The following is a 24,939-nucleotide window of genomic DNA, read 5'->3' as shown; positions in this document are numbered from 1 at the left end:
GCACACTCCTCCCAGTCTGTTACACAGTGATACTGACTCACCGCACACCCCTCCCAGTCTGTTACACAGTGACACTGACTCACTGCACACTCCCCCCAGTCTGTTACACAGTGATACTGACTCACCGCACACCCCTCCCAGTCTGTTACACAGTGATACTGACTCACCGCACACCCCTCCCAGTCTGTTACACAGTGATACTGACTCACCGCACACTCCTCCCAGTCTGTTACACAGTGATACTGACTCACTGCACACCCCTCCCAGTCTGTTACACAGTGATACTGACTCACCGCACACCCCTCCCAGTCTGTTACACAGTGATACTGACTCACCGCACACCCCTCCCAGTCTGTTACACAGTGATACTGACTCACAGCACCCTCCCCCAGTCTGTTACACAGTGATACTGACTCACCGCACACCCCTCCCAGTCTGTTACACAGTGACACTGACTCACCGCACACCCCTCCCAGTCTGTTACACAGTGACACTGACTCACCGCACACCCCTCCCAGTCTGTTACACAGTGATACTGACTCACCGCACACCCCTCCCAGTCTGTTACACAGTGATACTGACTCACCGCACTCTCCTCCCAGTCTGTTACACAGTGATACTGACTCACCGCACACCCCTCCCAGTCTGTTACACAGTGATACTGACTCACTGCACACTCCTCCCAGTCTGTTACACACTGATACTGACTCATTGCACTCTCCTCCCAGTCTGTTACACAGTGATACTGACTCACTGCACACCCCTCCCAGTCTGTTACACAGTGATACTGACTCACTGCACTCTCCTCCCAGTCTGTTACACAGTGATACTGACTCACCGCACTCTCCTCCCAGTCTGTTACACAGTGATACTGACTCACCGCACACTCCTCCCAGTCTGTTACACAGTGATACTGACTCACTGCACACCCCTCCCAGTCTGTTACACAGTGATACTGACTCACTGCACTCTCCTCCCAGTCTGTTACACAGTGATACTGACTAACCGCACTCTCCTCCCAGTCTGTTACACAGTGATACTGACTCACCGCACTCTCCTCCCAGTCTGTTACACAGTGATACTGACTCACTGCACACTCCTCCCAGTCTGTTACACAGTGATACTGACTCACCGCACTCTCCTCCCAGTCTGTTACACAGTGATACTGACTCACTGCACTCTCCTCCCGGTCTGTTACACAGTGATACTGACTCACCGCACTCTCCTCCCAGTCTGTTACACAGTGATACTGACTCACCGCACTCTCCTCCCAGTCTGTTACACAGTGATACTGACTCACCACACACTCCTCCCAGTCTGTTACACAGTGATACTGACTCACTGCACTCTCCTCCCAGTCTGTTACACAGTGATACTGACTCACTGCACTCTCCTCCCAGTCTGTTACACACTGATACTGACTCATTGCACTCTCCTCCCAGTCTGTTACACAGTGATACTGACTCACCGCACTCTCCTCCCAGTCTGTTACACAGTGATACTGACTCACCGCACACTCCTCCCAGTCTGTTACACACTGATACTGACTCATTGCACTCTCCTCCCAGTCTGTTACACAGTGATACTGACTCACCGCACTCTCCTCCCAGTCTGTTACACAGTGATACTGACTCACCGCACTCTCCTCCCAGTCTGTTACACAGTGATACTGACTCACTGCACTCTCCTCCCAGTCTGTTACACAGTGATACTGACTCACCGCACTCTCCTCCCAGTCTGTTACACAGTGATACTGACTCACTGCACTCTCCTCCCAGTCTGTTACACAGTGATACTGACTCACAGCACCCTCCCCCAGTCTGTTACACAGTGACACTGACTAACCGCACTCTCCTCCCAGTCTGTTACACAGTGATACTGACTCAGTGCACTCTCCTCCCAGTCTGTTACACACTGATACTGACTCATTGCACTCTCCTCCCAGTCTGTTACACAGTGATACTGACTCACAGCACCCTCCCCCAGTCTGTTACACAGTGACACTGACTAACCGCACTCTCCTCCCAGTCTGTTACACAGTGATACTGACTCACCGCACTCTCCTCCCAGTCTGTTACACAGTGATACTGACTCACAGCACCCTCCCCCAGTCTGTTACACAGTGATACTGACTCACTGCACACCCCTCCCAGTCTGTTACACAGTGATACTGACTCACTGCACTCTCCTCCCAGTCTGTTACACAGTGATACTGACTCACTGCACACCCCTCCCAGTCTGTTACACAGTGATACTGACTCACTGCACACCCCTCCCAGTCTGTTACACAGTGATACTGACTCACTGCACACCCCTCCCAGTCTGTTACACAGTGATACTGACTCACTGCACTCTCCTCCCAGTCTGTTACACAGTGATACTGACCCACTGCACACCCCTCCCAGTCTGTTACACTGCGATACTGACTCATGCACACTCCTCCCAGTCTGTTACACAGTGATACTGACTCATGCACACCCCTCCCAGTCTGTTACACAGTGATACTGACTCACTGCACACCCCTCCCAGTCTGTTACACAGTGATACTGACTCATGCACACTCCTCCCAGTCTGTTACACAGTGATACTGACTCATGCACACTCCTCCCAGTCTGTTACACAGTGATACTGACTCACCGCACACTCCTCCCAGTCTGTTACACAGTGATACTGACTCACTGCACACCCCTCCCAGTCTGTTACACTGCGATACTGACTCACTGCACACCCCTCCCAGTCTGTTACACAGTGATACTGACTCACTGCACACCCCTCCCAGTCTGTTACACAGTGATACTGACTCATGCACACCCCTCCCAGTCTGTTACACAGTGATACTGACTCATGCACACTCCTCCCAGTCTGTTACACAGTGATACTGACTCACCGCACACTCCTCCCAGTCTGTTACACAGTGATACTGACTCACTGCACACCCCTCCCAGTCTGTTACACTGCGATACTGACTCACTGCACACCCCTCCCAGTCTGTTACACAGTGATACTGACTCACTGCACACCCCTCCCAGTCTGTTACACAGTGATACTGACTCACTGCACCCTCCCCCAGTCTGTTACACAGCGATACTGACTCACTGCACACCCCTCCCAGTCTGTTACACAGTGATACTGACTCACTGCACACTCCTCCCAGTCTGTTACACAGTGATACTGACTCACTGCACCCTCCCCCAGTCTGTTACACAGCGATACTGACTCACTGCACACCCCTCCCAGTCTGTTACACAGTGATACTGACTCACCGCACACTCCTCCCAGTCTGTTACACTGCGATACTGACTCACTGCACACTCCTCCCAGTCTGTTACACAGTGATACTGACTCACTGCACTCTCCTCCCAGTCTGTTACACAGTGATACTGACTCACCGCACACTCCTCCCAGTCTGTTACACAGTGATACTGACTCACCGCACACTCCTCCCAGTCTGTTACACTGCGATACTGACTCACTGCACACCCCTCCCAGTCTGTTACACAGTGATACTGACTCACCGCACACCCCTCCCAGTCTGTTACACAGCGATACTGACTCACTGCACACTCCTCCCAGTCTGTTACACTGCGATACTGACTCACCGCACACCCCTCCCAGTCTGTTACACAGCGATACTGACTCACTGCACACTCCTCCCAGTCTGTTACACAGTGATACTGACTCACCGCACACTCCTCCCAGTCTGTTACACAGTGATACTGACTCACCGCACTCTCCTCCCAGTCTGTTACACAGTGATACTGACTCACTGCACACCCCCCCCAGTCTGTTACACAGTGATACTGACTCACCGCACTCTACCCCCAGTCTGTTACACAGTGATACTGACTCACTGCACACTCCTCCCAGTCTGTTACACAGTGATACTGACTCACTGCACACTCCTCCCAGTCTGTTACACAGTGATACTGACTCACCGCACACCCCTCCCAGTCTGTTACACAGCGATACTGACTCACTGCACACTCCTCCCAGTCTGTTACACAGTGATACTGACTCACAGCACCCTCCCCCAGTCTGTTACACAGTGACACTGACTAACCGCACTCTCCTCCCAGTCTGTTACACAGTGATACTGACTCACTGCACACCCCTCCCAGTCTGTTACACAGTGATACTGACTCACTGCACACCCCTCCCAGTCTGTTACACAGTGATACTGACTCACCGCACACCCCTCCCAGTCTGTTACACAGTGATACTGACTCACTGCACACCCCTCCCAGTCTGTTACACAGTGATACTGACTCACTGCACTCTCCTCCCAGTCTGTTACACAGTGATACTGACTCACTGCACACTCCTCCCAGTCTGTTACACAGTGATACTGACTCACTGCACACTCCTCCCAGTCTGTTACACAGTGATACTGACTCACCGCACACCCCTCCCAGTCTGTTACACAGTGATACTGACTCACTGCACTCTCCTCCCAGTCTGTTACACAGTGATACTGACTCACTGCACTCTCCTCCAAGTCTGTTACACAGTGATACTGACTCACTGCACTCTCCTCCAAGTCTGTTACACAGTGATACTGACTCACTGCACTCTCCTCCAAGTCTGTTACACAGTGATACTGACTCACTGCACTCTCCTCCCAGTCTGTTACACAGTGATACTGACTCATGCACACTCCTCCCAGTCTGTTACACAGTGATACTGACTCACTGCACTCTCCTCCAAGTCTGTTACACAGTGATACTGACTCACTGCACACTCCTCCCAGTCTGTTACACAGTGATACTGACTCACCGCACACCCCTCCCAGTCTGTTACACAGTGATACTGACTCACTGCACACCCCTCCCAGTCTGTTACACAGTGATACTGACTCACCGCACACCCCTCCCAGTCTGTTACACATGATACTGACTCACCGCACTCTCCTCCCAGTCTGTTACACAGTGATACTGACTCACCGCACTCTACCCCCAGTCTGTTACACAGTGATACTGACTCACCGCACACCCCTCCCAGTCTGTTACACTGCGATACTGACCCACTGCACACTCCTCCCAGTCTGTTACACATGATACTGACTCACCGCACACTCCTCCCAGTCTGTTACACAGTGATACTGACTCACTGCACTCTCCTTCCAGTCTGTTACACAGTGATACTGACTCACCGCACACTCCTCCCAGTCTGTTACACAGTGATACTGACTCACTGCACACTCCTCCCAGTCTGTTACACAGTGATACTGACTCACCGCACACTCCTCCCAGTCTGTTACACAGTGATACTGACTCACCGCACACTCCTCCCAGTCTGTTACACAGTGATACTGACTCACCGCACACCCCTCCCAGTCTGTTACACAGTGATACTGACTCACTGCACACTCCTCCCAGTCTGTTACACAGTGATACTGACTCACCGCACACCCCTCCCAGTCTGTTACACAGTGATACTGACTCACCGTACTCTCCCCCCAGTCTGTTACACAGTGATACTGACTCATGCACACCCCTCCCAGTCTGTTACACAGTGATACTGACTCACCGCACACCCCTCCCAGTCTGTTACACAGTGATACTGACTCATTGCACACTCCTCCCAGTCTGTTACACAGTGATACTGACTCACCGCACACTCCTCCCAGTCTGTTACACAGTGATACTGACTCACCGCACACTCCTCCCAGTCTGTTACACAGTGATACTGACTCACTGCACACTCCTCCCAGTCTGTTACACAGTGATACTGACTCACCGCACACTCCTCCCAGTCTGTTACACAGTGATACTGACTCACCGCACACTCCTCCCAGTCTGTTACACAGTGATACTGACTCATGCACACTCCTCCCAGTCTGTTACACAGTGATACTGACTCATGCACACTCCTCCCAGTCTGTTACACAGTGATACTGACTCACTGCACACCCCTCCCAGTCTGTTACACAGTGATACTGACTCACCGCACACTCCTCCCAGTCTGTTACACAGTGATACTGACTCATGCACACTCCTCCCAGTCTGTTACACAGTGACACTGACTCACTGCACACCCCTCCCAGTCTGTTACACTGCGATACTGACTCACTGCACACTCCTCCCAGTCTGTTACACAGTGATACTGACTCACTGCACACCCCTCCCAGTCTGTTACACAGTGACACTGACTCACTGCACACCCCTCCCAGTCTGTTACACTGCGATACTGACTCACTGCACACTCCTCCCAGTCTGTTACACAGTGATACTGACTCACTGCACACTCCTCCCAGTCTGTTACACAGTGACACTGACTCACTGCACACCCCTCCCAGTCTGTTACACTGCGATACTGACTCACTGCACACTCCTCCCAGTCTGTTACACAGTGATACTGACTCATGCACACTCCTCCCAGTCTGTTACACAGTGATACTGACTCATGCACACTCCTCCCAGTCTGTTACACAGTGATACTGACTCACTGCACACCCCTCCCAGTCTGTTACACAGTGATACTGACTCACCGCACACTCCTCCCAGTCTGTTACACAGTGATACTGACTCATGCACACTCCTCCCAGTCTGTTACACAGTGACACTGACTCACTGCACACTCCTCCCAGTCTGTTACACAGTGACACTGACTCACTGCACACTCCTCCCAGTCTGTTACACTGCGATACTGACTCACTGCACACTCCTCCCAGTCTGTTACACAGTGATACTGACTCACCGCACACCCCTCCCAGTCTGTTACACTGCGATACTGACTCACTGCACACTCCTCCCAGTCTGTTACACAGCGATACTGACTCACTGCACACCCCTCCCAGTCTGTTACACTGCGATACTGACTCACCGCACACTCCTCCCAGTCTGTTACACAGTGATACTGACTCACTGCACACTCCTCCCAGTCTGTTACACAGTGATACTGACTCACTGCACACTCCTCCCAGTCTGTTACACAGTGATACTGACTCACTGCACACCCCTCCCAGTCTGTTACACAGCGATACTGACTCACCGCACACTCCTCCCAGTCTGTTACACAGTGATACTGACTCACTGCACACTCCTCCCAGTCTGTTACACAGCGATACTGACTCACCGCACACTCCTCCCAGTCTGTTACACAGTGATACTGACTCACCGCACACCCCTCCCAGTCTGTTACACAGCGATACTGACTCACCGCACACTCCTCCCAGTCTGTTACACTGCGATACTGACTCACTGCACACTCCTCCCAGTCTGTTACACAGTGATACTGACTCACTGCACACTCCTCCCAGTCTGTTACACAGTGATACTGACTCACTGCACACTCCTCCCAGTCTGTTACACAGTGATACTGACTCACTGCACACTCCTCCCAGTCTGTTACACAGTGATACTGACTCACCGCACACCCCTCCCAGTCTGTTACACAGTGATACTGACTCACTGCACACTCCTCCCAGTCTGTTACACAGTGATACTGACTCACTGCACACTCCTCCCAGTCTGTTACACAGTGATACTGACTCACTGCACACTCCTCCCAGTCTGTTACACAGTGATACTGACTCACCGCACACCCCTCCCAGTCTGTTACACAGTGATACTGACTCACTGCACACTCCTCCCAGTCTGTTACACAGTGATACTGACTCACCGCACACTCCTCCCAGTCTGTTACACAGCGATACTGACTCACTGCACACTCCTTCCAGTCTGTTACACAGTGATACTGACTCACTGCACACTCCTCCCAGTCTGTTACACAGTGATACTGACTCACTGCACACTCCTCCCAGTCTGTTACACAGTGATACTGACTCACTGCACACCCCTCCCAGTCTGTTACACTGCGATACTGACTCACCGCACACTCCTCCCAGTCTGTTACACAGTGATACTGACTCACTGCACACCCCTCCCAGTCTGTTACACAGTGATACTGACTCACTGCACACTCCTCCCAGTCTGTTACACAGTGATACTGACTCATGCACACTCCTCCCAGTCTGTTACACAGTGATACTGACTCACTGCACACCCCTCCCAGTCTGTTACACAGTGATACTGACTCACCGCACACTCCTCCCAGTCTGTTACACAGTGACACTGACTCACTGCACACCCCTCCCAGTCTGTTACACAGTGATACTGACTCACTGCACACTCCTCCCAGTCTGTTACACAGCGATACTGACTCACTGCACACTCCTCCCAGTCTGTTACACAGTGATACTGACTCACTGCACACTCCTCCCAGTCTGTTACACAGTGAGACTGACTCACCGCACACTCCTCCCAGTCTGTTACACAGTGATACTGACTCACTGCACACCCCTCCCAGTCTGTTACACTGCGATACTGACTCACTGCACACCCCTCCCAGTCTGTTACACTGCGATACTGACTCACCGCACACTCCTCCCAGTCTGTTACACAGTGATACTGACTCATGCACACTCCTCCCAGTCTGTTACACAGTGATACTGACTCACTGCACACTCCCCCCAGTCTGTTACACTGCGATACTGACTCACTGCACACTCCTCCCAGTCTGTTACACAGTGATACTGACTCATGCACACTCCTCCCAGTCTGTTACACAGTGATACTGACTCACTGCACACTCCTCCCAGTCTGTTACACAGTGATACTGACTCATGCACACTCCTCCCAGTCTGTTACACAGTGATACTGACTCACTGCACACTCCTCCCAGTCTGTTACACAGTGATACTGACCCACTGCACACTCCTCCCAGTCTGTTACACAGTGATACTGACTCACCGCACACTCCCCCCAGTCTGTTACACAGTGATACTGACTCACTGCACACCCCTCCCAGTCTGTTACACAGTGATACTGACTCACCGCACTCTCCGCCCAGTCTGTTACACAGCGATACTGACTCACTGCACTCTCCTCCCAGTCTGTTACACAGTGAGACTGACTCACCGCACACCCCTCCCAGTCTGTTACACAGTGATACAGACCCACTGCACTCTCCTCCCAGTCTGTTACACAGTGACACTGACTCACTGCACTCTCCTCCCAGTCTGTTACACAGTGAGACTGACTCACCGCACACCCCTCCCAGTCTGTTACACAGCGATACTGACTCACTGCACTCTCCTCCCAGTCTGTTACACAGTGAGACTGACTCACCGCACACCCCTCCCAGTCTGTTACACAGTGATACAGACCCACTGCACACTCCTCCCAGTCTGTTTCACAGTGATACTGACCCACTGCACACTCCTCCCAGTCTGTTACACAGTGACACTGACTCACTGCACACTCCTCCCAGTCTGTTTCACAGTGATACTGACCCACCGCACACTCCTCCCAGTCTGTTACACAGTGATACTGACTCACTGCACACCCCTCCCAGTCTGTTACACAGCGATACTGACTCACCGCACACTCCTCCCAGTCTGTTACACAGTGATACTGACTCATTGCACACTCCTCCCAGTCTGTTACATAGTGATACTGACTCACCGCACACTCCCCCCAGTCTGTTACACAGTGATACTGACTCACCGCACACCCCTCCCAGTCTGTTACACTGCGATACTGACTCACTGCACACTCCTCCCAGTCTGTTACACAGTGATACTGACTCACCGCACACCCCTCCCAGTCTGTTACACTGCGATACTGACTCACTGCACACCCCTCCCAGTCTGTTACAGTGCGATACTGACTCACTGCACACTCCTCCCAGTCTGTTACACAGTGATACTGACTCACTGCACACTCCTCCCAGTCTGTTACACAGTGAGACTGACTCACCGCACACTCCTCCCAGTCTGTTAGTGATATTGACTCACTGCACACTCCTCCCAGTCTGTTACACAGTGATACTGACTCACCGCACACCCCTCCCAGTCTGTTACACAGTGATACTGACTCACTGCACTCTCCTCCCAGTCTGTTACACAGTGATACTGACTCACTGCACACTCCTCCCAGTCTGTTACACAGTGAGACTGACTCACCGCACACTCCTCCCAGTCTGTTACACACTGATACTGACCCACTGCACACTCCGCCCAGTCTGTTACACAGTGATACTGACTCACCGCACTATCCCCCCAGTCTGTTACACAGTGATACTGACTCACCGCACACCCCTCCCAGTCTGTTACACAGTGACACTGACTCACTGCACACCCCTCCCAGTCTGTTACACAGTGATACTGACTCACCGCACTCTCCTCCCAGTCTGTTACACAGTGATACTGACTCACCGCACACCCCTCCCAGTCTGTTACACAGTGATACTGACTCACCGCACACTCCTCCCAGTCTGTTACACAGTGATACTGACTCACCGCACACTCCCCCCAGTCTGTTACACAGTGATACTGACTCACCGCACACTCCTCCCAGTCTGTTACACAGTGATACTGACTCATTGCACACTCCTCCCAGTCTGTTACACAGTGATACTGACTCACTGCACTCTCCTCCCAGTCTGTTACACAGTGATACTGACTCACCGCACTCTCCTCCCAGTCTGTTACACAGTGATACTGACTCACCGCACACTCCTCCCAGTCTGTTACACAGTGATACTGACTCATTGCACACTCCTCCCAGTCTGTTACACAGTGATACTGACTCACTGCACACTCCTCCCAGTCTGTTACACAGTGATACTGACTCATGCACACTCCTCCCAGTCTGTTACACAGTGATACTGACTCATGCACACTCCTCCCAGTCTGTTACACAGTGATACTGACTCACCGCACACCCCTCCCAGTCTGTTACAGAGTGATACTGACTCACCGCACACTCCTCCCAGTCTGTTACACAGTGATACTGACTCATGCACACTCCTCCCAGTCTGTTACACAGTGATACTGACTCATGCACACTCCTCCCAGTCTGTTACACAGTGATACTGACTCATTGCACACTCCTCCCAGTCTGTTACACAGTGATACTGACTCACCGCACACTCCTCCCAGTCTGTTACACAGTGATACTGACTCATGCACACTCCTCCCAGTCTGTTACACAGTGATACTGACTCATGCACACTCCTCCCAGTCTGTTACACAGTGATACTGACTCACCGCACACTCCTCCCAGTCTGTTACACAGTGATACTGACTCATGCACACTCCTCCCAGTCTGTTACACAGTGATACTGACTCACCGCACACTCCTCCCAGTCTGTTACACAGTGATACTGACTCACCGCACACTCCTCCCAGTCTGTTACACAGTGATACTGACTCACTGCACACTCCTCCCAGTCTGTTACACAGTGATACTGACTCATGCACACTCCTCCCAGTCTGTTACACAGTGATACTGACTCACCGCACTCTCCTCCCAGTCTGTTACACAGTGATACTGACTCACCGCACACTCCTCCCAGTCTGTTACACAGTGATACTGACTCACCGCACACTCCTCCCAGTCTGTTACACAGTGATACTGACTCACCGCACACTCCTCCCAGTCTGTTACACAGTGATACTGACTCACCGCACACCCCTCCCAGTCTGTTACACATGATACTGACTCACCGCACTCTCCTCCCAGTCTGTTACACAGTGATACTGACTCACCGCACACTCCTCCCAGTCTGTTACACAGTGATACTGACTCACCGCACACTCCTCCCAGTCTGTTACACAGTGATACTGACTCACCGCACACTCCTCCCAGTCTGTTACACAGTGATACTGACTCACCGCACACTCCTCCCAGTCTGTTACACAGTGATACTGACTCACTGCACTCTCCTCCCAGTCTGTTACACACTTCTTTGATGCAGCTTCTTCCTGAACTGACCTCCTGATCGAACGGTTTTTCCTGACACAATTTTTTTATCTTGATTGGATTAGATTAATCACAGTGTGGAAACGGGCCCTTCGGCCCAACAAGTCCACACTGACCCTCCGAAAAACAACCCACCCAGAACCATTCCCCTACATGTACTCTTTCACCTAACACTACGGGCAATTTAGTGGACTGTGGCAGGAAACCGGACCACCCAGAGGAGATCCGCGCAGACACAGGGAGAATGTGCAAACTCCACACAGACGGTTTCCTGAGGCTGGAATTGAACCCGGGTCTCTGGCGCTGTAAGGCAGCAGTGCTAACCACTGTGCCATGTGCCTCCCTGTATCTTCTGTATCAGTGTCTCTCCACCTCCTACCCTGCAGTCAGTGTTATGGCTGGTCGTTGTGTTGTGTAATGTCCCAGTTCATGCCTTGTCTCTCTGACAGACCAACATGATTCCAGGCTCCAACTCCAGCAGTCAATCTGATGGAGGTTTTCACCAATCTCAGACGCAGAAGTTGTCATTCCGAAGGCGGACAGAACACGGTGAGAAAATATCCAAGGGATTGATGCCTGACCTCACTGACACCCAGACACTGACCCTTGACCCTTATCACTCCAGTATAGGGTCAATACAGAAAAGCAGAGGACACTGATGAGGAACAGCACTGACACCACTGATGCTCAGTAGCAGCACCGTGTACTAGCAACAAGATACAGTGCAGAAATTCGAAGAGCTAAGTAAAAAGGAAATTCCAGCACAGGAACAGGCCCTTCGGCCCTCCAAGCCTACACTGATCCAGATCCTCTACCTAAACCTGTTGCCTATTTTGTAGCCCTCTGCTTCCTGCCCATTCATGCGTCCGTCCAGATACATATTAAATGATGCTGTCGTGCCCACCTCTACCACCTCCTCTGGTAATGCATTCCAGGCACCTACCTCCCTCTGTGTAAAGAACTTCCCATGCATATCTACCTTTAACCTTTCCCCTTTCATCTTGAACTCATGACACCGGTAATTGAATCCCCCACTCTGGGGGAAAAAGCTTCTTGCTATCTACCCTGTCAATACTCCTCATCATTTTGTAGACTTCAATCAGGTCACCCTTCAACCTCTGTCTTTCTAATGAAAATAATCTTAATCCACTCAACCTGTCTTCATAGCTAGTGCCCTCCAGACCAGGCAACATCTAGTGAACCTCCTCTGTACCCTCTCCAAGGCATTCATGTCCTTTTGGTAATGAGGCGACCAGAACTGTATGCAGTATTCTAAATGTGACCGAACCAAAGTCTTATACAACTGTAACATGACCTGCCAACTCTTGTACTCAACACCCCGTCCAATGAAGGAAAGCATGCTGTATGCCTTCTTGAACACTCTACTGACCCGTGTTGCCACTTTCAGGATACAATGGACCTGAACACCCAGATCACTCTGTACATTAATTTTACCCAGGACTTTTCCATTTACCATATAGTTCGCTCTTAAGTTGGATCTTCCAAAATGCATCACCTCGCATTTGCCTGGATTGAACTCCATCTGCCATTTCGTCAACATTCCAATCTATCTATCTTCTGCTGCATTCTCTTTCAGTCCCCTTCACTATCTGCTACTCCACCAATCTTAGTGTCATCTGCAAACTTGCTAATCAGATCACCTACACTTTCCTCCAAATCATTTATGTCTGTCACAAACAACAGTGGCCCCAGCGCAGATCCTTGTGGAACACCACTGGTCACAGGTCTCCATTTTGAGAAACTCACTTCCACGATTACTCTCTGTCTGTTGCTGCCCAGCCAGTTCTCTATCCATCTAGCTCGTACACCCTGGACCCCATGCGACCTCACCTTCTCCTACAGCCTACCATGGGGAACCTTATCAAATGCCTTACTGATGTCCATGTATATGACATCGATAGCTCTTCCCTCATCAATCAACTCTGTAACTTCCTCAAAGAATTCTATTAAATTGGACAGACATGACCTTCCCTGTTCAAAACCATGTTGCGTGTCACTGACAAGCCCATTTTCTTCCAAATGGGGATAGATCCTGTCCCTCACTATCTTCTCCAGCAGCTTCCCTACCACTGACGTCAGGCTCGCCGGTCTATAATTACCTGGATTATCCCTGCTATCCTTCTTAAACAAGGGGACAGCATTAGCAATTCTCTAGTCCTCTGGGACCTCATCCGTGTTCAAGGATACTGCAAAGATATCTGTTAAGGCCCTAACTAGTTCCTCTCTCCTCAGAAACCTGGGATAGATCCCATCCAGACCTGGGGACTTGTCCACCTTAATGCCTTTTAGAATGCCCAACACTTCCTCCCTCCTTCTGCTGGCCCACGATGTTGTGCCGAACATTTGTCCTAGCTTAAGCACCCATCCATGTACCTATCCAATTGCCGCTTAAAGGTCACCAAAGATTCTGACTCTACCACTCCCACAGGCAGCGCATTCCATGCCCCCACCACTCTCTGGGTAAAGAACCCGCCCCTGACATCTCCCCTATACCTTCCACCCTTCACCTTAAATTTATGTCCCCTTGGAACACTCTGTTGTACCTGGGTAAAAAGTTTCTGACTGTCTACTCTATGTATTCCTCTGATCATCTTATAAACCTCTATCAAGTCACCCCTCATCCTTCGCCGTTCCAACGAGAAAAGGCCTAGCACGCTCAACCTATCCTCGTACGACCTATTCTCCATTCCAGGCAACATCCTGGTAAATCTTCTCTGCACCCTCTCCAAAGCTTCCACATCTTTCCTAAAGTGAGGCGACCAGAACTGCACACAGTACTCCAAATGTGGCCTAACCAAAGTCCTGTACAGTTGCAACATCACCTCACGACTCTTGAATTTAATCCCTCTGCTAATGAACGCTAATACACCATAGGCCTTCTTACAAGCTGTATCCACCTGAGTGGCAACTTTCAAAGATCTATGAACATAGACCCCAAGATCCCTCTGTTCCTCCACCTCACTAAGAACCCTACCGTTAACCCTGTATTCCGCATTCTTATTTGTCTTTCCAAAATGGACAACCTCACACTTGGCAGGGTTGAACTCCATCTGCCACTCCTCAGCCCAGCTCTGCATCATATCTAAGTCCCTTTGCAGCCGACAATAGCCCTCCTCACTATCAACTCCACCAATCTTCGTATCATCTGCAAATTTACTGACCCACCCTTCGACTTCCTCATCCAAGTCATTAATAAAAATTACGAACAGCAGAGGACCCAGAACTGATCCCTGCGGAACTCCACTTGTAACTGGGCTCCAGGCTGAATATTTACCATCTACCACCACTCCCTGACTTCGACCGGTTAGCCAGTTTTCTATCCACTTGGCCAAATTTCCCTCTATCCCATGCCTCCTGACTTTCCGCATAAGCCTACCATGGGGAACCTTATCAAATGCCTTACTAAAATCCATGTACACTTCATCCCCTGCTCTACCCTCATCCACATGCTTGGTCACCTCCTCAAAGAATTCAATCAGACTTGTAAGGCAAGACCGACCCTTCACAAATCCGTGCTGGCTGTCCCTAATCAAGCAGTGCCTTTCCAGATACTTATAAATCCTATCCCTCAGTGATGTAGAGTAATCAAACATCATTCCCTCATCTCAACATCCATCATGTCCCTCTTCTCAGTGAGTACCAATGCAAAGTACTCGCTAAGATTCTAACCCATTCTCTCTGGCTCCATGTATAACTTTCCTTCTTTGTCCTTGAGTGGGCCAACCCTTTCTCTGGTTGCCCTCTTGCTCCTTATATATGAATAAAAGCTTTGGGATTTTCCTTACACCTGTTTGCTGAAGATATTTCATGACCGCTTTTAGCCCTCTTAATTCCTCGTTTCAGATTGGTCCAACATTCCCAATATTCTTCCAAAGCTTGGTCTGACTTCAGTTGCCTAGACCTTATGTATGCTTCCTTTTTCCTCTTACCTAGTTTCACAATTTCACCTGTCATCCATGGTTCCCTAATCTTGCCATTTCTATCCCTCATTTTCACAAGGACATGTCTGCCCTGCATTCTAATCAACCTCTCTTTAAAAGCCTCCCACATATTAAATGTGGATTTCCTTTCAAACAGCTGATCCCAATCCACATTCCCCAGCTCCTGCCGCATTTTGGTATAGTTGGTCTTCCCCAATTTAGCACTCTTCCTTTAGGGCCATTCTCGTCTTTGTCCATGAGTACTCAGACTTACGGAATTGTGATCATTATTCCCAAAGTAATCCCCGACTGAAACTTCATCCACCTGGCTGGGCTCATTCCCCAACAGCAGACCCAGTATGGCCCCTTCCTGAGTTGGATTATTTACATACTGCTCTAGAAAACCCTCCTGGATGCTCCTTACAATTTCTGCTCCATCTGGACCTCTAACACTATGTGAATCCCAGTCAATGTTGGGAAAATTAAAATCTCCTATCACCACCACCCTATGGCTCCTGCAACTTTCCATAATCAGTTTCCATATCTGTACCTGTATCTCATACTCACTGTTGGGAGGCCTGGAGTACAGCCCCAATATTGTCACCTCACCCTTCCTATTTCTGAGCTCTGTCCATATCACCTCACTGCTCAAGTCCTCCATAGTGCCCTGCTTCAGCACAGCTGTGATAGCCTCTCTGACCAGTAATGCACCTCCTCCACCCCTTGTACCTACTTCTCTATCCCGCCTGGAGCATCGATATCCTGGGATATTTAGTTGCTAACCATGCTCTTCCCTCAACCAAGTCTCAGGAATAGCAATAGCATCATACTCCCAGGTACTAATCCAAGCCCTAAGATCATTTGCCTTACCTATTACACATCTTGCATGAAAACAAATACACCTCAGACTACCTATTCCTTTGTGTTCATCATCGTCTCCCTGCCTACTCTTTCCCCTTAGTCATGCTGACTTCATGATCTAGTTCTTTACAGGCTTTAGTTTCTACTCCTTACTGTCCACTAACCACCTAATTTGGTTCCCACCCCCTGCCACATTAGTTTAAACCCTCCCCAACAACGTTAGCAAAAGCACCCCCAAGGACATTGGTTCCAGTTAGGCCCAGGAGTAGACCATTTGTATTAGTCCCACCTGCCCACCAGTTGCAATGTCCCAAACATCTGAACCCCTCCTTTCTGCACAGCATTCACCCTGCCTATTGTTTCAGTTCTACTCTGACTAGCACGTGGCACTGGTAGCAATCCTGAGGTTACTAACTCTGATGTCAGCAGTTGCCCAAATATATCAGTTCACTCACCTTCCCAGAGCACAATTCGACAGCTCTGCGCTCTCCCTGCCCCCACTGCTGGTCCAAAAATGCTGAAAATTCCCCAAAGATCCTCACTCAGCACCTTCCAACCCAATAGCCACTTCCATCCAGAAGGAAAAGGCCAGCAGATACGTGGGAACACCACGCCCTCCACGTCACTCACCATCCCGACTTGGAAATATATTGCAGTTTCTTCAACGGCCAGGAATTCCCTGCGGAAGGGCATTGGGGGGTCTTCCCACAGGACAGGGAAGGCAGTGGGGGAGTGGGGCTGGACAGAATCGAATCTGTTTGTACTGAGCTGACATCATCGAGTCTCTGGGACGGTCACCAAGTTGTTTTGGCAAATAATTATCTGACATTGTCCAACGGCTTACACCCTGACCCCACCGTCCCCACCCCCACACTCCTCCCCATGACCCCACCGTCCCCACCCCCACACTCCTCCCCATGACCCCACTGTCCCCACCCCCACACTCCTCCCCATGACCCCACCGTCCCCACCCCCACACTCCTCACCATGACCCCACCGTCCCCACCCCCACACTCCTCCCCATGACCACACCGTCCCCACCCCCACACTCCTCCCCATGACCTCACCGTCCCCACCCCCACACACCTCCCCATGACCACACCGTCCCCACCCCCACACTCCTCCCCATGACCACACCGTCCCCACCCCCACACTCCTCCCCATGACCCCACCGTCCCCACCCCCACACTCCTCCCCATGACCACACCGTCCCCACCCCCACACTCCTCCCCATGACCACACCGTCCCCACCCCCACACTCCTCCCCATGACCCCACCGTCCCCACCCCCACACTCCTCCCCATGACCACACCGTCCCCACCCCCACACTCCTCCCCATGACCCCACTGTCCCCACCCCCACACTCCTCCCCATGACCCCACCGTCCCCACCCCCACACTCCTCCCCATGACCCCACCGTCCCCACCCCCACACTCCTCCCCATGACCACACCGTCCCCACCCCCACACTCCTCCCCATGACCCCACCGTCCCCACCCCCACACACCTCCCCATGACCACACCGTCCCCACCCCCACACTCCTCCCCATGACCACACCGTCCCCACCCCCACACTCCTCCCCATGACCCCACCGTCCCCACCCACACACTCCTCCCCATGACCACACCGTCCCCACCCCCACACTCCTCCCCATGACCACACCGTCCCCACCCCCACACTCCTCCCCATGACCCCACCGTCCCCACCCCCACACTCCTCCCCATGACCCCACCGTCCCCACCCCCACACTCCTCCCCATGACCCCACCGTCCCCACCCCCACACTCCTCCCCATGACCCCACCGTCCCCACCCCCACACTCCTCCCCATGACCCCACCGTCCCCACCCCCACACTCCTCCCCATGACCACACCGTCCCCACCCCCACACTCCTCCCCATGGCCCCACCGTCCCCACCCCCACAATCCTCCCCATGACCCCACCCTGACCCCACCGTCCCCACCCCCACACTCCTCCCCATGACCACACCGTCCCCACCCCCACACTCCTCCCCATGACCACACCGTCCCCACCCCCACACTCCTCCCCATGACCCCACCGTCCCCACCCCCACACTCCTCCCCATGACCACACCGTCCCCACCCCCACACTCCTCCCCATGGCCCCACCGTCCCCACCCCCACACTCCTCCCCATGACCACACCGTCCCCACCCCCACACTCCTCCCCATGACCACACCGTCCCCACCCCCACACTCCTCCCCATGACCACACCGTCCCCACCCCCACACTCCTCCCCATGACCCCACCGTCCCCACCCCCACACTCTTCCCCATGACCCCACCGTCCCCACCCCCACACTCCTCCCCATGACCCCACCGTCCCCACCCCCACACTGCTCCCCATGACCCCACCGTCCCCACCCCCACACTCCTCCCCATGACCCCACCGTCCCCACCCCTACACTCCTCCCCATGACCCCACCGTCCCCACCCCCACACTCCTCCCCATGACCACACCCTGTCCCCACCGTCCCCACACCCACACTCCTCCCCATGACCCCACCCCCACACTCCTCCCCATGACCCCACCGTTCCCACCCCCACACTCCTCCCCATGACCACACCCTGACCCCACCGTCCCCACCCCCACCCTCCTCCCCATGACCACACCCTGACCCCACCGTCCCCACCTCCACCCTCCTCCCCATGACCCCACCGTCCCCACCCCCACACTCCTCCCCATGACCACACCCTGACCCCACCGTCCCCACCCCCACACTCCTCCCCATGATTCCACCGTCCCCACCCCCACACTCCTCCCCATGACCCCACCGTCCCCACCCCCACACTCCTCCCCATGACCCCACCGTCCCCACCCCCACACTCCTCCCCATGACCACACCCTGACCCCACCGTCCCCACCCCCACCCTCCTCCCAATGACCACACCCTGACCCCACCGTCCCCACCCCCACACTCCTCCCTATGACCACACCGTCCCCACCCCCACACACCTCCCCATGACCACAGCCTGTCCCCACCCCCACACACCTCCCCATGACCACAGCCTGTCCTCACCCCCACACACCTCCCCATGACCACGCCCTGTCCCCACCCCCACACTCCTCCCCATGACCACGCCCTGTCCCCACCCCCACACACCTCCCCATGACCACACACTGTCCCCACCTCCACACACCTCCCCATGACCACACCCTGTCCCCACCCCCACACACCTCCCCATGACCACACCCTGTCCCCACCCCCACACTCCTCCCCATGACCACACCCTGTCCCAACCCCCACACTCCTCCCCATGACCACAGCCTGTCCCCACCCCCACACACCTCCCCATGACCACACCCTGTCCCCACTCCCACACTCCTCCCCATGACCACACCCTGTCCCCACCCCCACACTCCTCCCCATGACCACACCCTGTCCCCACCCCCACACACCTCCCCATGACCACACCCTGTCCCCACCCCCACACTCCTCCCCATGACCACACCCTGTCCCCACCCCCACACTCCTCCCCATGACCACACCCTGTCCCCACCCCCACACTCCTCCCCATGACCACACCCTGTCCCCACCCCCACACTCCTCCCCATGACCACACCCTGTCCCCACCCCCACACACCTCCCCATGACCACACCCTGTCCCCACCCCCACACTCCTCCCCATGACCACACCCTGTCCCCACCCCCACACTCCTCCCCATGACCACACCCTGTCCCCACCCCCACACTCCTCCCCATGACCACACCCTGTCCCCAGCCCCACACTCCTCCCCATGACCACACCCTGTCCCCACCCCCACACTCCTCCCCATGACCACACCCTGTCCCCACCCCCACACTCCTCCCCATGACCACACCCTGTCCCCACCCCCACACACCTCCCCATGACCACACCCTGTCCCCACCCCCACACTCCTCCCCATGACCACACCCTGTCCCCACCCCCACACTCCTCCCCATGACCACACCCTGTCCCCACCCCCACACTCCTCCCCATGACCACAGCCTGTCCCCACCCCCACACACCTCCCCATGACCACAGCCTGTCCCCACCCCCACACTCCTCCCCATGACCACACCCTGTCCCCACCCCCACACTCCTCCCCATGACCACACCCTGTCCCCACCCCCACACTCCTCCCCATGACCACACCCTGTCCCCACCCCCACACTCCTCCCCATGACCACACCCTGTCCCCACCCCCACACTCCTCCCCATGACCACACCCTGTCCCCACCCCCACACTCCTCCCCATGACCACACCCTGTCCCCACCCCCACACTCCTCCCCATGACCACACCCTGTCCCCACCCCCACACTCCTCCCCATGACCACACCCTGTCCCCACCCCCACACACCTCCCCATGACCACACCCTGTCCCCACCCCCACACTCCTCCCCATGACCACACCCTGTCCCCACCCCCACACTCCTCCCCATGACCACACCCTGTCCCCACCCCCACACTCCTCCCCATGACCACAGCCTGTCCCCACCCCCACACACCTCCCCATGACCACAGCCTGTCCCCACCCCCACACTCCTCCCCATGACCACACCCTGTCCCCACCCCCACACTCCTCCCCATGACCACACCCTGTCCCCACCCCCACACTCCTCCCCATGACCACACCCTGTCCCCACCCCCACACTCCTCCCCATGACCACACCCTGTCCCCACCCCCACACTCCTCCCCATGACCACACCCTGTCCCCACCCCCACACTCCTCCCCATGACCACACCCTGTCCCCACCCCCACACTCCTCCCCATGACCACACACTGTCCCCACCCCCACACTCCTCCCCATGACCACACCCTGTCCCCACCCCCACACTCCTCCCCATGACCCCACCTATTGCCTGGTCCAGCTCGAAGATTCTTTGATATCCGTGTTCCCCAGACATTGACAGGTCCGTAACCCGTTGGGAGGTCGGAGCGGGGGGTATGCTGTTTGGCCCATGGTCTCTGCCATGCCGCTCAGTAAGATCATGGCTGGTCAGATCATTGGCAGCTCCATTTTTGCTGTCTTTTCCCCAGAATCCTTTGATTCCCTTTCTAAGGACAGACTGTGTGTCATTTATTGATTTCATTGTCAGAATTAGTCTCACTTGGTTGACCGTCCAAGAAATCTTTGCCTGTTCGAACCATTCTTGGATTCTGGATGTTATTGGGATGTTATTGTATAAAGACCCACTGTCCCTGAATAAAGATCCAACAAAACCTTCCAGCAGCCTTGCCGTATCCATGTGGAGAATTTAGAGTCAGTCCAGCTGCTTTTCCACGTTTCTAATGGGTTGGATCTGGATCTTGGAACTAAAGTGATCAACCTGTATGGGTAGGAAGCAGGAGCCGGGTGGCTGAATGGCCTTCCTCAGTTTCTTGTGTTTGTCTGTCTGTCTCAGCCCTGTGTATATTTCATGACCAGCCCTGAAAACCTTTTGCAGGAAAGAATTGCACTGATTCACTCCCCCTCCTGCTCCCTGCCCTCCAGTGTGGTAGGTATCCTGCCCATCTCAATCTTTCCTGAGAAATGACTCACTCCATGACCTCTTGATGATCTCCTTCCACCTGCATGTTCGATGCAGCATCCAGATTGCACATTCTCAAAAGGCACATCACTGCTGCACAGCTCAGATGGAATCATAGAGAGTTCTAGGCTTCACCATGTTAATAACAACAATCATTCGTGAAGCTCCCTCAAGTACTTAATCCATTAGAATGGAAAGATTGATATTTATAACCACAAACCAAAACACCAACGTCTTTGAGGTATCAATCATACTGTGAACATTCGGCCTGCACGGTTTTCATTACAGGTTAGAATTAATTTAATTATTGAGGCTATAATCCTAATTATTAAACTAACTGTGAATTTTATAGCATAGTGATATTAACAAGTAGCCACTGAGGCTGCCATATTTTTAATACAAACTTGCATTAATATCGGGGGGTGGTGGGTTTGCATTAATATCGGCGGGTGGTGGGTTTGCATTAATATCGGCGGGTGTGGATTTACATTAATATCGGCGGGTGGTGGGTTTGCATTAATATCGGCGGGTGGTGGGTTTGCATTAATATCGGTGGGTGTGGGTTTGCATTAATATCGGCGGGTGGTGGGTTTGCATTAATATCGGCGGGTGGTGGGTTTGCATTAATATCGGGGGGTGGTGGGTTTGCATTAATATCGGCGGGTGTGGGTTTGCATTAATATCGGCGGGTGGTGGGTTTGCATTAATATCGGCGGGTGGTGGGTTTGCATTAATATCGGTGGGTGTGGGTTTGCATTAATATCGGCGGGTGTGGGTTTGCATTAATATCGGCGGGTGGTGGGTTTGCATTAATATCGGCGGGTGGTGGGTTTGCATTAATATCGGTGGGTGTGGGTTTGCATTAATATCGGCGGGTGGTGGGTTTGCATTAATATCGGTGGGTGTGGTTTTGCATTAATATCGGCGGGTGTGGATTTACATTAATATCGGCGGGTGGTGGGTTTGCATTAATATCGGCGGGTGGTGGGTTTGCATTAATATCGGTGGGTGTGGGTTTGCATTAATATCGGCGGGTGTGGGTTTGCATTAATATCGGCGGGTGGTGGGTTTGCATTAATATCGGCGGGTGTGGATTTGCATTAATATCGGCGGGTGGTGGGTTTGCATTAATATCGGCGGGTGTGGATTTGCATTAATATCGGCGGGTGGTGGGTTTGCATTAATATCGGCGGGTGTGGGTTTGCATTAATATCGGCGGGTGGTGGGTTTGCATTAATATCGGTGGGTGTGGGTTTGCATTAATATCGGCGGGTGGTGGGTTTGCATTAATATCGGCGGGTGTGGATTTGCATTAATATCGGCGGGTGGTGGGTTTGCATTAATATCGGCGGATGTGGATTTGCATTAATATCGGCGGGTGGTGGGTTTGCATTAATATCGGCGGGTGTGGGTTTGCATTAATATCGGCGGGTGGTGGGTTTGCATTAATATCGGCGGGTGGTGGGTTTACATTAATATCGGTGGGTGTGGGTTTGCATTAATATCGGCGGGTGGTGGGTTTGCATTAATATCGGCGGGTGTGGGTTTGCATTAATATCGGCGGGTGGTGGGTTTACATTAATATCGGCGGGTGGTGGGTTTGCATTAATATCGGTGGGTGTGGGTTTACATTAATATCGGCGGGTGGTGGGTTTGCATTAATATCGGCGGGTGTGGGTTTGCATTAATATCGGCGGGTGGTGGGTTTGCATTAATATCGGCGGGTGGTGGGTTTGCATTAATATCGGTGGGTGTGGGTTTACATTAATATCGGCGGGTGGTGGGTTTGCATTAATATCGGCGGGTGGTGGGTTTGCATTAATATCGGCGGGTGGTGGGTTTGCATTAATATCGGCGGGTGTGGGTTTACATTAATATCGGCGGGTGGTGGGTTTGCATTAATATCGGCGGGTGGTGGGTTTGCATTAATATCGGCGGGTGGTGGGTTTGCATTAATATCGGCGGGTGGTGGGTTTACATTAATATCGGCGGGTGGTGGGTTTGCATTAATATCGGCGGGTGTGGGTTTGCATTAATATCGGCGGGTGGTGGGTTTGCATTAATATCGGCGGGTGTGGGTTTGCATTAATATCGGCGGGTGGTGGGTTTGCATTAATATCGGTGGGTGGTGAGTTTGCATTAATATCGGCGGGTGGTGGGTTTACATTAATATCGGCGGGTGGTGGGTTTGCATTAATATCGGCGGGTGTGGGTTTGCATTAATATCGGCGGGTGGTGGGTTTACATTAATATCGGCGGGTGGTGGGTTTGCATTAATATCGGCGGGTGGTGGGTTTACATTAATATCGGGGGGTGGTGGGTTTGCATTAATATCGGCGGGTGTGGGTTTGCATTAATATCGGCGGGTGGTGGGTTTACATTAATATCGGCGGGTGGTGGGTTTGCATTAATATCGGTGGGTGTGGGTTTGCATTAATATCGGCGGGTGTGGATTTGCATTAATATCGGCGGGTGGTGGGTTTACATTAATATCGGCGGGTGGTGGGTTTACATTAATATCGGCGGGTGTGGATTTGCATTAATATCGGCAGGTGGTGGATTTGCATTAATATCGGCGGGTGGTGGGTTTACATTAATATCGGTGGGTGTGGATTTGCATTAATATCGGCGGGTGGTGGGTTTACATTAATATCGGTGGGTGTGGGTTTGCATTAATATCGGTGGGTGTGGATTTGCATTAATATCGGCGGGTGGTGGGTTTACATTAATATCGGCGGGTGGTGGATTTACATTAATATCGGCGGGTGGTGGGTTTGCATTAATATCGGTGGGTGTGGATTTGCATTAATATCGGCGGGTGGTGGGTTTACATTAATATCGGCGGGTGGTGGATTT

The 24,939-nt window shown here is 52.9% G+C and overlaps 1 protein-coding gene across 1 annotated transcript in view; it reads left to right on the top strand.

Annotated features, from left to right (window-relative positions):
* LOC122545532 (voltage-gated inwardly rectifying potassium channel KCNH2-like) overlaps window positions 1-24,939 on the top strand; it is a gene marked incomplete at its 5' end in the record, with an annotated part of 355,139 nt that overhangs the window by 14,511 nt on the left and 315,689 nt on the right. Inside the window, one exon of the mRNA XM_087985888.1 lies at window positions 12,215-12,314. Coding sequence (XP_087842014.1) covers window positions 12,215-12,314 — 100 coding nt within the window. The remainder of the gene's footprint in view (window positions 1-12,214; window positions 12,315-24,939) is intronic.

This window comes from Chiloscyllium plagiosum, unplaced genomic scaffold (assembly GCF_037043375.1).
Source record: "Chiloscyllium plagiosum isolate Xiang-an unplaced genomic scaffold, Cpla_swu_hap1 HiC_scaffold_4, whole genome shotgun sequence".
NCBI classification, from domain to species: domain Eukaryota; kingdom Metazoa; phylum Chordata; class Chondrichthyes; order Orectolobiformes; family Hemiscylliidae; genus Chiloscyllium; species Chiloscyllium plagiosum.
Note: the sequence above shows the minus strand (reverse complement) of the source record. Positions and strands in the feature narration are given on the sequence as shown.